We start from the raw sequence: 14,477 nt of genomic DNA, 5'->3' as shown, positions 1-14,477 counted from the left end.
GCAGACACACCTCCAAAGCTCAGTCTGAGAAGCTGGTTGATGATTTTCTGAACTAATCAAACCCATTCAGTGGTGCTGGGGTCTGGACTCTGGGGTGGTCAGTCCATCGTCCAGCTTCTTTGTTCGATGTGTCCGTCTCCTTTTCTCAGTGAGGTCCTTCTTGATCAGCTACACGTCCTTTCAGACCCACAGCGCTGAGTGGTCTTGTCACAGTGGAAGGATGGACAGAAGCACCTGTGGATGTTTTCAGATCTGAAGCAGCTTGATCTTCTCCTCTCTCTCAGAGATCAAAGCTTTAGGTGCTGTTTATCTGATAGGGGCAGTTTTGGGGTCGACCAGCTCTTCCAGGTGGTTGTTAGGAGACACATTTTCTCTGTAGCTTTTAATCAACAGGCAGCAGTAAAATTTTAAGTCCAGTTATTTTCTTCCTCGTCACTGTTGTCGGAAAAAAAACCTTGCATATCCAACATGGGAACTTTACAGGAGAAGGAAAAAACCTACTATACTTTTAATGTAAGTCAATGGAACCAGAGATTTTTCCAAGTAATTTTAGCTCATTTCTTTTTGTCCATTCATCAAGAAAGTTATACACGGTGTGAAGGGTAACATGTACTGTATGGAAAACATCAAAATTGGAGATACAAGGTTTTCTTCCGATAGCAGTGATATGCAAGTAGATTATCTAACATGCAATCTCCTGAAAACCTGATCACTTCAGTTTACTAGCTGTTTAGACTCTGAAGAGTGGTCTCTGACTTTTCCACAGTACTATATAAAACGTCTATTTAATTATATCACATTACATATGAACCTGTAGCCTGTATTCTTCTTACATATCGCTGCTGTTGGAAGAAAACCTCGTATCTCCATTTTTATTGCTTTTCAGGTTTTGGCATAATTTGAAAATACCTGTTACTCTTTATATTCTGTGTAAACTTCATGACAAATGGACCAGAAGAAACGACCCAAAATGACTTGGAAAAGATTCTGGTTCCATTGACTTCCATTGAAAGCAGAGTATGTTTTTTGCTTCTCCTGTAAAGTTACCGTTTTGGAGATACCAGGTTTTGCAGCGATATTAGGATTGTACTAGTATTTTGCCAAATACATAACAACACAAATGCAGATCGTTAGTAAAGCAGGTTTAATTGCAGCAATGTTGAATTGGTGAATTTCTCTTTTTACTGCCCAGTGTCTATAAAACAATGAAAACGTGTTTCTCAGCTGTTCAACAGCCTCAGCCTCATGTGTATTTGCTGTTTTTAGGCTAAAGGTTCGGTGGATTTAGAGGGTCTGGTGGGGAACAACTCGTACACCGTGGAGCTGCAGGCCGTGGCGTATTGGGGTCAAGTGCGGCTGAAGAGCCCCAAAGCCTCCCTGCAGTTCAGCACCGCGCTGGACACTCACTCAAGTACGACTCGTCTACATACATCTCGACCTTCAGCTCCTTAGAACTCAGAACCGACAGTTTGTTGATTGTAAATTCTGTCCGATTAGAATCGCCGACCAAGCTGAAGAAGGAGGAATTTTCCACGGGGAAGCGACCTGCGAGCTCGCTGGAGGTGGGCACGCCGTTCTACCAGGACGGACAACTGCAGGTCCGCGTTTACTGGAAGAAGAGAGGAGGTACTTAACTTCAACAGACCAGCACAATGTCCAAAAGTTTGTAGACACCAGCGTTTCTCCTGAAACGAAGGGTATTAATAGTGAGTTTGCTGCTGCTTTACTGCAGTGACATCCTCTACTCCTCTGAGAAGGCTTTACACTAGATGTTGAAACACTGCTGTGAGGATTTGATTGCATTCAGCCACAAGAGCATGAGTATGGGGCACAAGTGATGCACAAACTCAATAGAGAACCAGTCAAATCACACATTCTTACTTTCTGAAACCCAATGGGGGCTGCCACGATCCCTCACTACAGGGGTGCCCAAACTTTTGTGGCTTTAGGTCTACTTTTTCGAGGGGACGTTCATCTTGATCTACCTTTGAAAAAAGGCTGGCCTGATCCTTTACTAAGCGCTTTTCCTCTTAGTTATATTTCGTTTTTTTTTTTATCTGAATTTTCATGACCAAATCATGAGGCAAATTATTCAGTAGCTGCATGAAAAAAAATTTAATTCCATTTATTTATTTATTTATTTATTTTCTTTTGGTATAAAAGTTCCCCTCAAATTAACAGAGCATGTGTTTTATGATCTACACATATTACTATATTCTTACAATTTACAATGAAAGTTATGAAGAGTATGGCCTAAACTGATATTCAGCATTACCTTGGGTTACCAGTGGGTTACCTTTGTGTGTATAGTTCGTAAATTACGCTGTTCCCCTTTGTTGGAAGTGCGTTGGCTACTTGGCAAAGTAAGCAGAAGCATTTCTAGCTTGACACTGTAAAAAATCGTCCTCTATTCTGGATGGAAGAGGTAGTTTTCGGTTTCGGTCGCTCAGCCCCTCTTCATAGGCTCATAACTCCGGATGTCTCGTATGATCTCATGATGAGATAGAATGGAAAGGGCGGCTCTACGGATTCAGGAAGGGTTTGAACTGGATTTCTGAGCTGGATCATCACAAAGATGTGAAAAGAAACATCAAGGAACATCTAGTTTGACGCGCCAGCACGTTCGCCAGCCCTGGAGGGTTAAAGCAGTAATTCACAATAAAAGAAAAGAGCCAAAGTGCCCCTCGTTACCGCAGCTCCTTTCAGTTCCCTCAGTGTTCCGGATCTGCAGCCCTAAAACAGCCCGGTTTCATTAACAGGACCTGACGTCGTCTCTCCTAAACGCCGCTGATGAACCCCAGAAGGGTTAAAGTGTAGGTTTCTCCCGCGGCTCGCGCCGCTAGCGCCACAGCGGAGATGCTGAAAGCTTGAAAGGCCGCGCTGTCAGCTCTCGTTCAGGACGTCCCGTCAGGCTGCACATAAACGTCATCACCTCAGCCAAACTCCGCGTGACGGATCCGGAAAACTCCCGAAAGCCGAGGGAGGCCCGGCACCCGAGACGGAACGGCCGCATGCTCGATGCTAATGAGGGAAATTCCTTCGTGTCTGGAGCTGTTAGCGTTAGCTTAGCACTAGCGCTAGCAGGAGTGATGGTGATTCGACTCGGCACCTCCTGAAGCACGAGCACTCTTCACCATAAAACAGGAGAGAAAGTGGTCTTTATTTATCTAGAACAGTTCTAAACCCAAGATACAAAGTGCTTCACTATAAAATTACAATTAAACATAAGACAAAAAAAACACTCGTTAACAGTTACTGGGTTTCAGTTGTAATTAAACACTTTTAAAACAGTGATTGTTTGTTATCGATTGTAATTAAATACTTTATTTAGTGATTTTTTTTATTGTAATTACACTCTTAACCGTTATTAGTTGAGTTATTGTTATTAACACTTAACCGTTATCGGTTTTTATCACACAACCGTTATTTGTTAAATTACTAATTATAATTAACACTTATTAGTTGTAATTACACAGTAATTAAGGCATGTTATCTACTGTAATTAGACACTTAAGTTGTTAGTTGATAGTGGTTGTAATTACACGTGGAACAGGGCGTTTTAATCAGCTGTAATTACACAGTAATTAAGGCATGGTTATGTACCTCATTAAACACAAGAATCACTGGTGAAGTATTGTTGTAATAACAGTTTACTACTGTAATTAAACAGTTAACGGTTTTATCTCATTACACACTTAACAGTTGTTAGTCAGCGCTTGTAATTACAGATGGAACAGTTAGTTTAGTTATTGATCGCAATTACACACGTAACAGTTAGTGCTTATTAGTTGTAATTACACAGTTATTAATGCAGGGTTAAACACTAATTACACATTTTACAATTATTAGATATTGATTGTAATTAAACACTTTACAATTATTAATATTGATTAATCACACACTTTACAGCTATTAGTTATTGATTGTAATCACACACTTTACAGTTATTAGTTATTGATTGTAATCACACACTTTACAGTTATTGACTGTATTTACCCACTGAACAGCGATTAATTAGGTTAGTGGTTACAAGTGACATAGCGGCAGTAATGGGACAGCCTGGATAAAGGGAGGGTTTAAAATGGTTCATTAAGCTCCGTAATCAGACCTTAGAACCACTGTAGAACCTTTGAGGGAGCATCTACACTGTTTGAACCTCGATGGACGCAAAGCGTTCCTGAACAGAACCTTCATTACTGACAGTGTATTATAAATTTATGGCCGTATTATCAGTTATTATTATCATTATCTGGCACTAATCACTACTGCTGCTGTCAACAGGACGTGTACTCGTTCTGTTCTGCATGTTCTGAGTGTTCCTTGTTCCTCCTGCTTCCTTTTCGGTTCCCTTCCTCATGTTTTACATACCGCTTCCCTTCTCGGTCAAATCAGCTTTACATACCGTGTTTATGTTTCCTTCTTTTCTGCTTCCAAAAGCGCCGCGAGCCTCCTGAGCTCCAGATTTTCGTGTCTCGGGCTTCAAAGCGCTCCTTTTATCTCGGCGGCTGCCATCCAGAGGCAGCGTAACTCAATTATTAATCGGAGGAGTTGCGTTCCACGTCCAAACGGCAGCGGCCCGATGAATAATGAGCTCAAACGACTGGTTAGTGTAAACAGCGGTGATTAGCAGCGTGAAGCTCCAGCGCAGGGGCGGCGCGTCCACACGCTGCTCTGGACATTAAGGGCTAATTGCGCTCGCAGGTTGGAGAGATGCTGATTTTGGCAGCGATGTAGCCGCCACACTAATTTCAGAGTCGGGAAAGTTCATTTAGCCCATACGCCATTCATTTAAGGCCAATTCGGAGTTTGAGCTACTCTACACCGCGGGTTCTGCGAAGGATACGGTTCTTTTCTCCGTGCCAAGGACTCTTTTACCGGCTCAGTTCTCATGAATAAATATGGCAAATCAGCATCTTCAGGTTTATAGAATCAAAACCGGCCTCTGATTTTGCTTTCAGGCGCCTTTTCAGCTTAAATGCTGGAAGTTAGTCAAAGAATTTTGTTTTGGTTCTGTATAGAACCACCTAGAACACATTCTCCATCAAACCGAAGAACGCTTTGATCATGCAGAGTGTTATTTCAGTGTTCATGGTTCTATACAGAACCAGTTTCCTTACCAAAGAACTTAAAGAACCATCTATTTTAAGAGTGTAACAGGTCTAGTCAGGCTCGAGAAAACAGGCGCATGCATGCACGGGTTCTTCGATAAAGAAAATGGTTCTATATAGAACCATGAACACTCAAAGAACCCTTCGCATGACGATGGGGCATTTTAGCATTGTGAAAGGGTTCTCAGATTGAAGGAGAATGTGTTTTATATACTTCTGTATAGAACCTTTTTTAAAGGGTTCTGTACAGCAGTAAAAAGAGTTCTATTCTTACAGACTTGACATTGACACTCGTAGCAAACGAGGCTCTGTAAAGGGTTCTTTGGCTAGTAACAATAGTGGAACCCTTTTGGTGCCAAATAGAACGCTTTACAAAAATGTTCTACTTAGAACCACGTACAGCACATTCTACATCAATCTGAAGAAGTGTCCATGGTTCTATACAGAACCATTTTCTTCACTAAAGAACCCTTAAAGAGCCATCTTTTTAAAGAGTGTACTACTGCCTAAGGTGTCATCCTGTTGTTTTGTTTAGTCTTATTCTGTGTTGCGTCTGCTGCTGTGAGTTGTTTGGTCTGGTTGATTGAATACAGCACACATGGAGGGTCCAGTGGTTTTCCAGAGGGGGCCAGACTGGACCACCTCAAAGACCCAGAGGGCCGGTCCACCTTTCGCCAAAATACCATTCATAAATAATTCAAAGTGCGATTAGTAACCAAAACATGAGGAACACAAACAGAACAATCAATATTTATTGAACTCTGATTAAATTCTGCTGTGAGGTCCAGGGAGCGTCCAGCTGCTACAGCTTCTCTGCCCTCACCTGCTGGATATTGGCAGCAATGCCCACGCTGTTCTTTGGGAATTAAATTCATTACAGGCTCTAGACGTATAAGGCGTACACGTTCCCTACGGCTCTAGAATATAGATTCAGTCTCTCTTACAATGACTTTCAGCTTCCTGAAGATGGTTCTTGAAAGGTTCCTTGGTAAAGACATACACAACCATGAACACCCAAAGAAACCTTTGCGTAAAAAATGGTTCTCTGCATGGTGAAATGCTTCTTCAGACTGATGGAGAATGTCCTGTAGACGGTTCTACACAGGATTTTTTGAAAAGGGTTCTATACAGCACCAAAAAGGGTTCTTCTATTTTAACAAAGAACCCATTTCATGATTACAGGGTTCTTTGCATTATGAAAGTGTTCTTAACGTTGATGGAGAATGTGCTGTAGACGGTTCTATATAGAACCTTTTTGGAGTACATTTGACCTGGGGGCGCGGTCATGGATACCCCTGCGTGTCCACTTCTGGTCCAGGACTGGGTTGCGGCAGTTTTGTGAAAGTTTCTTCTGAAGTTTGTCTTTATTCAGTCGCTGGTTGGCATTCGTTTCAAACTATTCAAACTATCTGTTTTACGAAATTCGGTTGAAACCGAATCATTGAAAACCAGAGGCTGAACACCAGTATCTGCTGGCCGTGATCTTTGGGCCCTCAGGCAGCGCTGCATTAAAAACAGACATGATTCTGTAGTGGAAATCACTGCATGGGCTCAGAAACACTTCTGAAAACCACTGACTATGAACACAGTTCATCACTGCATCCACAAACGCTGTTAAACTCTAAAACACAAAGAAGAACCCAAATATAAACAGGATCCAGAAACGCTGCCACCTTCTCTGGGCCTGAGCTCATTTAAAATGGACTGAGGGGAAGTGGAAAAGTGTCCGGCGGTCCGATGAATCAACTTTTGACATTTTTTTGGAAATCATGGACACTGAGTCTCCCAGGATATATAATCATAACTATCATAATTATAGTATTTTTATATGTGGTTCTATTCTGCTGCTGATAGATGGTACAAGTGCAATACATACGCAAGTTCTGTGCAACATCTATAATCATTACTGTGCAATATCTACAATTTCTGTGAGATATCCAGTCAGTACCTGCTCAGGAATGTGCAATATCCATACAACTGCACGTGTAAACTGTAACTTTGTATAGTTTTTAAATTCTACTTTTATTTTTTAGATTTTTCTGCTAACAGATGCCTTGTTTATTTATTTATTTATTTCTATAGTATATCTTATATTTTGTTTGTTTTGTTTGTTTTGTTATTTTTTGTTATGATGCATATTTTTGTCTACCTTACTGCTCTTTATCTGCTTACTCTGTGTTCTGCTGTAACAATGCAGATTTCCCCCAGTGGGATAATAAAAGTCTATCTTATCTTATTTTGTCTGTTCCCACTTCTAAAATTAAAAAAACGAAATATCATGACGCATATCATATATCATATGAAGTGTCGTGATATTTTTCCTATATCGCCCAGCCTTAAGAGGACTATTCAACCCAACCTCACTCAGTCTGGCAGCTCTGTCTCACTCTCGGGGCTTTTCCTTATAGATCCTGCTGCGAGCCGCCATCACGTCCAGTGGGCGCCCGAGCACTGCAGCCACAACGAGACGAAGCCGCCAGAGAAATCCGTCACACAGGTTCGTGGCGCTTATATTTAAGATGTGAACAAAGACCTCAGACGTCATGCGACAGTTCTGTAGTCGGCGTCGTGCCTCTATTAGGAGCTCGAAGCTCTAAGATATGAGAAAAATAAGATCAGAGATTTTTCTCTGAAGGTCACTGGATCCTCTGAATGATACAGTCGTTAAGGAGCCATAATGTGAACTCTAAAAACTAGTAAAAAAGTTCTAAGTGGCCTTAAAGTGCTCTATGAATGAGGTGTTTATTATTATTATTATACAACATGCAGCCTCACACTGCTGTGCACTGAACTGACTGAACTGATAAGACGGACCTCACCAAAATACCCCATACAAACCAGCAGGCTCTGCCTAGTGTGGACGTTTGGAGGCATTTGGCTGTTTTAGGCTGCAGTTTGAGTAGCTGGTGTTGGTATATAACACTGCCACTTTTATGCCCTGTGAAAATGAAATATTGTAATATTTTGTAAGTTTATTCCAAAGTATAATGTACTGTAGTAGTATGCTTTCCCTATATATCACATTTTTAAATGGGATCCTACCTCGACCCCCACCGAAAACAGCCTGGAGAGCAGAGCTGTGAGAGAGTGAGAGTGATGGAGGATGGCAGTGGCCCTGAAGGCTCAGCGCATTCTTCAGGGTGCTCTGCTCCGGTTGCTAGGGGATGCGCATCCGTTTTGTATGGAGTGCTGGGAAAATGCAACATTCCAGAGACGTTTCCCGGCCCGGCTGAACTGGGGCTCAGGGCCCGGGTCTCTGAGAGACATATGCATGCCTCTCCCTGTAATATATATATATAAATAACGTATGTGATATATAATTTCCCCACTGTTAAGGGCTGTTGTTAGGCACAATGTGAAGCAAAGTAAAATCAGTATACAACACAATATACCAAAATGCGCACCTTTAATTTAGAATTATTAGTAATAACAACAAACGGTTCTTCTACAACATAGTTTGCTAATAGCAGGCTATGGTTGTTAAGCAACATACCAAAGATTATTCTGTGAACAGCTGAATTGTTTTTTATAACTGGTCGCTTAAATACAGAGATCAGTTTGTGTGTGCAGTCATACGTGTATATGTATATATTGAGTATTTTCATATATTACTATATATTCAATAGTGTTATATATGCTATATTACTTTACATAACAATTACTTATGTATTAATTGTCTTTTAAAGCCACAAAGACCAGCAAGAGAAAAGCTGTTTTACTTTTGAAAGTAATTCTATGATTATTCATAAATAAGTAAAATCTGAAAACCACAGTAGTAACTAAGAGTTAATGAGCTTGTATGGGTTCCTCAGGAGAACTACATCAACCTGCCCGGCCTGCTGTTCTCCTGCAAGTACAGACTGAGTGTTTACACTCTAAAGAACAAACGACGCTCTGAGGACGACAGCACCACGTTCATCACCCCGGCCTGCGCCACACTGCGGAGCAAAACCCACAAACCAATCACCTGTCCGGGCGAGGGAGGTCAGCAACCCATTACACTCAATTATTTTCCGAATTTATATGAACCAAAAGTCTAACGTGCGCAATTTTACCTTTAGTCCAAATGTAGTCGATCAGCCTCTTTACGAGGCTAATGTACATAATAAGTAATGAAAGCTTATACCCCACAAATTAGCATAGTGCTAACTGCAAACACTTGATAATGTGTTTTTGAAACGCCAACATGACCCTTTAGGTGAGTCCACTCACCTTCTGCTGGGACTCGGTTCTTATGTAAATGCAGTCCATATATCCATGGCGGATTATAGCCGCGGGATCTTTTGCCTGATTTTCTTTTCCCTGTGGCACCAAAGTATGTGCTGCTTATTCGGTTTCTGGAAACTTTATTCTCCATGTGCTTCTGTTTATGGATGACCATTTGGAATCACTTTGCCATTTTATGTACAACAATAACTAATAGAATATAATTCAACATATAAGCTAAACACCAGAAGCTATTTTAGATGTTTTATGTAGCATTTTGAGGACAAGAAGTTATTAAATGATAAATAACAGACTGTAATTGTCAATTTATAGTGAGTTATCTGCCTAGAGAATTGACCACGTCTGAAATACGAAGCATATGTCAATTCTGAATATAAATTTTATCACAATTTGATTCTGGATACTAATTTTAATAGAACTTTATTCTGGATATTATTTTTGTAGAGCTGCATTTTGGATGTTCGTTTTATCACTGCTTGTTTCTAGATATTAGTTTTGTAATTGTAATTGAATTTTTAATACTGGATCATTTTCTTGGACCTCATTCTGGATATTCATTTTTCATTCAAGTGTTAATTTTATTATTTCATTCTGGATTGTATTTGGTTTTATTTATAAATTAACTCAGGAGTCCCAAAAGTCCTGGCGAAACCAGAGAATCTGACCGCGTCCTTCAGCACCCACGAGGGAAACGTCACCGGAAGCTTCCACTGGAGAGTGTCCCGCCCACAGCCGCAGCAGCCAATCACAGGCTTCCAGGTCACATGGGCGGAAGTTACCACAACAAGCCGACAGAACAGCCTCCCCAACAGCATCATCTCCCAATCCCAGATATTACCTCCGGTTAGTGCTTACAATGTAAACCGATGCAATCTGTAGGAAACTGCTAGCATAATGCTAACATACCGCTACCTAAACCACTTACATCTTCCATACACTGCAGGAAAAAGTTTGGAATCAATTATTTTATTTTAATTAATAATAACTTATTAAGTGTAGTTTGGAATAGCTCAAACGTATACAAGCAAATATTTAAGTGTTTTGTGAATACGTAATTCTAAGGTAAATGCAGATATTCAAGTTTTGAGATTTTCTTTAAGAATTTTTCTGGATATTTATTTGATTAAACTTTCATTCTGGATATTAAATTTAATAGAACTCTTATGGATGTTGATTTGATTAGAATTTAATTTTCCATACTAATTTTACTAGAACTTAAATCTGGATATTCAGTTTATTAGAACTTTGTTCTGCATATTAGTTTTATCAGAAGTTAATTCAGGATATTAATTTTATTAGAAATTCAGTTAGATATAAATCTGATTTGAATTAAAGCAGATATTTATTCTATTACAAATTAAATTTAGATTTTAATTTTATAAAATGTGTGATGTGATGAAAAGTGTGGAATATAGGCCTTTTTATATGAAGATATATTAATATTTGGATTTAATTTAACTCGGCTGTGTAGATTACTGATTTTTTCGCTTTGTGTTCATCACTTAAAAACTTTTTCAGGACCATAACTTCCTAGTTGTGTCCAACCTCAGACAAGCTACTTCCTACAGGCTGGAGGTTCAGGTCATCACCACGGTGGGGGAGGGACCGGCCACTATGAAGACGTTTCAGACGCCCACCGTTTTCTCGGCCATGCACAGTAAGTTCTCATAGTCCACCAACAGGCCTGGGCCATAAAATATTAATGGTAATTAGAGAAATTAAACATTTTTAAATATCAAAAATGTGTGTTTGAGGTCATTTTGGTAAAAGGCAAAGGGATTGAACATCAGTACGAGTGGGACAGATTACAAAGTTAGTTTTAAGAGTGCAACCAACAAGATTCTGGTAAAAAGTTACAAAACTAATTTTGTATATAACACCAAAATGTATTTTTAGATGATTGATTCACTTTGGATTTTAATTCAATTCTGGATATTAAATTTAGATGGCAAAAAAAAAAAAAAATCACAACAGTAATTTTGCATTTTGCACCAAAATACATTTGTTGTTTTGTTCAAGATCCAAAATAATTCTAAGTAGAAATTAAGACTTACGATTAAGCATTAGTAAATTTCTAAAATAATAATCATTAAATTACAAAAAAAACAAATAATTCACAGGAGATTTTTTTGTTGACATTTTTGTGTCTTATATGTGGTTCATTGGAAAAATGAAATATGAATTATGCAGTTATGTCTCTAGTGACATGTTTGCAACAAGAAAGAAAATTTTAAATATTTTGTTGAAGATTTTTGTTTATAATTACTGTCAGATGCTTCGTAACCACAGTCATCCAGCATCAACAGATTCCACATCGCCTATCTTGGCAACTTTCCACCATGTCAAAATGTGAATGCAGTTGAGTTGCCAAGAAAACCCTCCTTTTTAAGTAATTTTAACAAAAATAGGATCCAGGAGTTTTCCCACCTTCACATCCCAGACATACTCTAAACTCAAGATTACGTCTAGCTGTGCAACATGATGAATAAAAGATATTTTTATGGCACAAAAACAACCTTCAGGGTAAATTTTGAATAAAAATCTTTACTGCTGTGAAAATTCACAGATGACATTGATAGGACAACATGAAAAGGTGACCAAAAGACCAAAAGCACATTTTATTTGAACCTGTTTAACTACATAACCTTCGTATTTTAACTCACTGACTGCTTGACTACTGTAACTGCAGTCCAGCAATCCTATACCTGCACATATAAATTGGCATCTTGTACATCTTATATATTCATATCTTGTATAATCTAGAATATATATCTGTAAATACATATGTACATAACCAGTCAAAAAGCAAACCTATATATGTGTATATACAACCTATGTTACTGTATAAAAAACTGTACATTGGAAATGGTGCAATACTGGTGTATATTAAAGCGTTTACTTAGTCTGATGAGTATGTTTTATTTTATATATATATATATATATATATATATATATATATATATATATATATATATATATATTTATATAAAATTTATTCTTGCACTGTCACTCACCTTCACATCTATATAAATGTGATATAACAATAAACATGATTTGATTTGATTTTACATAAAATATCTGTTGCATATTTTTGCTAATTTGTGAAAAGTGCTTGGACCCAGTGATTGCCACTTGCAGTGACATTTTTAATCTGGATTTTTAAAATTGTTTTTCTGATTCTGCCCTAAAATAAACTCTTATAGCTCATCCATGGGCTTTTGATCACGTTGGCAGTCTTGCTTTGTGAATTTTCGTGCTTTTTTGTGCAGCTGTAAGTAAAAACTGGATCTCAGTTTTAATATTATTAAATCAAATCGCAGAATATTAAAGTTTCTGCTCTTCCAAGAGTATCTGCTGCTGATTCTGACCTCCTTCATGTTCCTTTCAGAGCCCAAACTTCGTCAGCACCCTCAGCATCAGAAACCCTCGGCAAGAAAGCACTGAGATGGTCCACTTCAAATCGGCGATCCTCGGGGTCCAAGCGCCCACGACCTTCTGGACGACTTCTGGCGGAGCTGCTTCTTCGCTCAGAGCTCCGTGATTTTCTTTGGGTTTGGAATGTGCTCACTCTGGACTACTCATGCAGAAAGCATTCTCTTTAAAACGCTTTCCTCCTCTCAAGCCACGTTAACACATGGAGGTCAAGGTTGAGGGTCTGCGTTCCCCTCCCCAACCCCTCATTTCGAATAGATGAATGTATCTTCAGAGCTACGGATTCTGATGGAAGGAACGCTGCGATGGGAATTCAGCTGCTTGTTTTTCTCGCCCAGGAATGACGGCAGACGGTACTGAGGCCTGGCGAGTTTCGGCTGGTGGGAAGAGGCTGATCTGCTTTGTAAATTGAGTTACGTTAGCGTTAAAAGTGCATGTCAAACCTTTATTGTTCAGTAGGCATGAAAATAATCCGTGTTACCTCTTTGTGAATATATTAGCAATATTCCCTCAACAGATTAACAGAGACTTATATGAGGAGTAATATTCCATATTGTTATTATTAATGACCTTATAGCTTCTTGTGTGGAACTTTTTTTTGATGACGAAACTGTATATGTTCTTGGCTGTAGAGATATTTGTTGTGAAACAGTCATTGAATGCCAATATTTATTTATGTGTGTATTTCACGTTTTTGATTTATGTGTATTTGAGTGTGTGTATGTGTGTGTGTGTGTGTGTTTTAGCGTAGCCTCGTTTTGGTTTTTTGTTTTGTTTTTTTTGGAACTGACAGTGTAAAGACGTTTTGTAAAAAATGTAATTGTAAATATAGTCCTATGTTATGTTATTTTTCAGTGGTTAGCCTCTGTACATACTGTTCATTAATAAAATAATCCCCCCGGTTCCTTTAACCCAGTTTCGGACTTTTCCTGTTTACCCGTTTTAATCCGAGGGCTGTTCGGCCGACACTGCTCACATTCTCCACCGCCACCGTTTACTTTGGCAGCGGTGCTCACAACACTGAACTGCAGCTCAGCAAATTTATTCATTGCGTTCCGTTTTATGAAGCATGAAATATGCACTCAGGCTGTTTGGATAAGGAGCTCATTCAGGGACACGGCAGAGCAGACTCGGAATCATATCAGCACACGTTCGTTAAAGGGCAAGTCCAACGAGTTTTTAGAATTTCTGTATGAATAACTGATTAAGATGTAAATAAAATATGCAGCCTGTAGTGTGCTGGGTGGTCGGTAGTGAGCTGGTGGAGCTCAGTGTGTAATGTGCTGGGTGGTCAGTAGTGAGCTGGTGGAGCTCAGTGTGTAGTGTGCTGGGTGGTCAGTAGTGAGCTGGTGGAGCTCAGTGTGTAATGTGCTGGGTGGTCAGTAGTGAGCTGGTGGAGCTCAGTGTGTAGTGTGCTGGGTGGTCAGTCGTGAGCTGGTGGAGCTCAGTGTGTAGTGCGCTGGGTGGTCAGTAGTGAGCTGGTGGAGCTCAGTGTGTAGTGCGCTGGGTGGTCAGTAGTGAGCTGGTGGAGCTCAGTGTGTAGTGTGCTGGGTGGTCGGTAGTGAGCTGGTGGAGCTCAGTGTGTAGAGTGCTGGGTGGTCGGTAGTGAGCTGGTGGAGCTCAGTGTGTAGTGTGCTGGGTGGTCGGTAGTGAGCTGGTGGAGCTCAGTGTGTAGTGTGCTGGGTGGTCGGTAGTGAGCTGGTGGAGCTC

General features: G+C 39.8%; 1 protein-coding gene across 1 annotated transcript in view; it reads left to right on the top strand.

Moving 5' to 3' along the window:
- LOC108443133 (anosmin-1) overlaps positions 1 to 13,678 on the top strand; it is a 92,570-nt gene extending 78,892 nt beyond the window's left edge. Inside the window, exons 8-14 of the mRNA XM_017723577.2 lie at positions 1,267 to 1,411; positions 1,498 to 1,626; positions 7,517 to 7,605; positions 8,921 to 9,092; positions 9,964 to 10,178; positions 10,854 to 10,992; positions 12,724 to 13,678. Coding sequence (XP_017579066.1) covers positions 1,267 to 1,411; positions 1,498 to 1,626; positions 7,517 to 7,605; positions 8,921 to 9,092; positions 9,964 to 10,178; positions 10,854 to 10,992; positions 12,724 to 12,779 — 945 coding nt within the window. The 3' untranslated portion in view covers positions 12,780 to 13,678. The remainder of the gene's footprint in view (positions 1 to 1,266; positions 1,412 to 1,497; positions 1,627 to 7,516; positions 7,606 to 8,920; positions 9,093 to 9,963; positions 10,179 to 10,853; positions 10,993 to 12,723) is intronic.
- Positions 13,679 to 14,477: the final 799 nt, after the last annotated feature.

Source organism: Pygocentrus nattereri, chromosome 6 (assembly GCF_015220715.1).
Source record: "Pygocentrus nattereri isolate fPygNat1 chromosome 6, fPygNat1.pri, whole genome shotgun sequence".
NCBI classification, from domain to species: Eukaryota; Metazoa; Chordata; class Actinopteri; order Characiformes; family Serrasalmidae; genus Pygocentrus; species Pygocentrus nattereri.
This window is presented reverse-complemented; position numbering and strand designations above follow the sequence as displayed.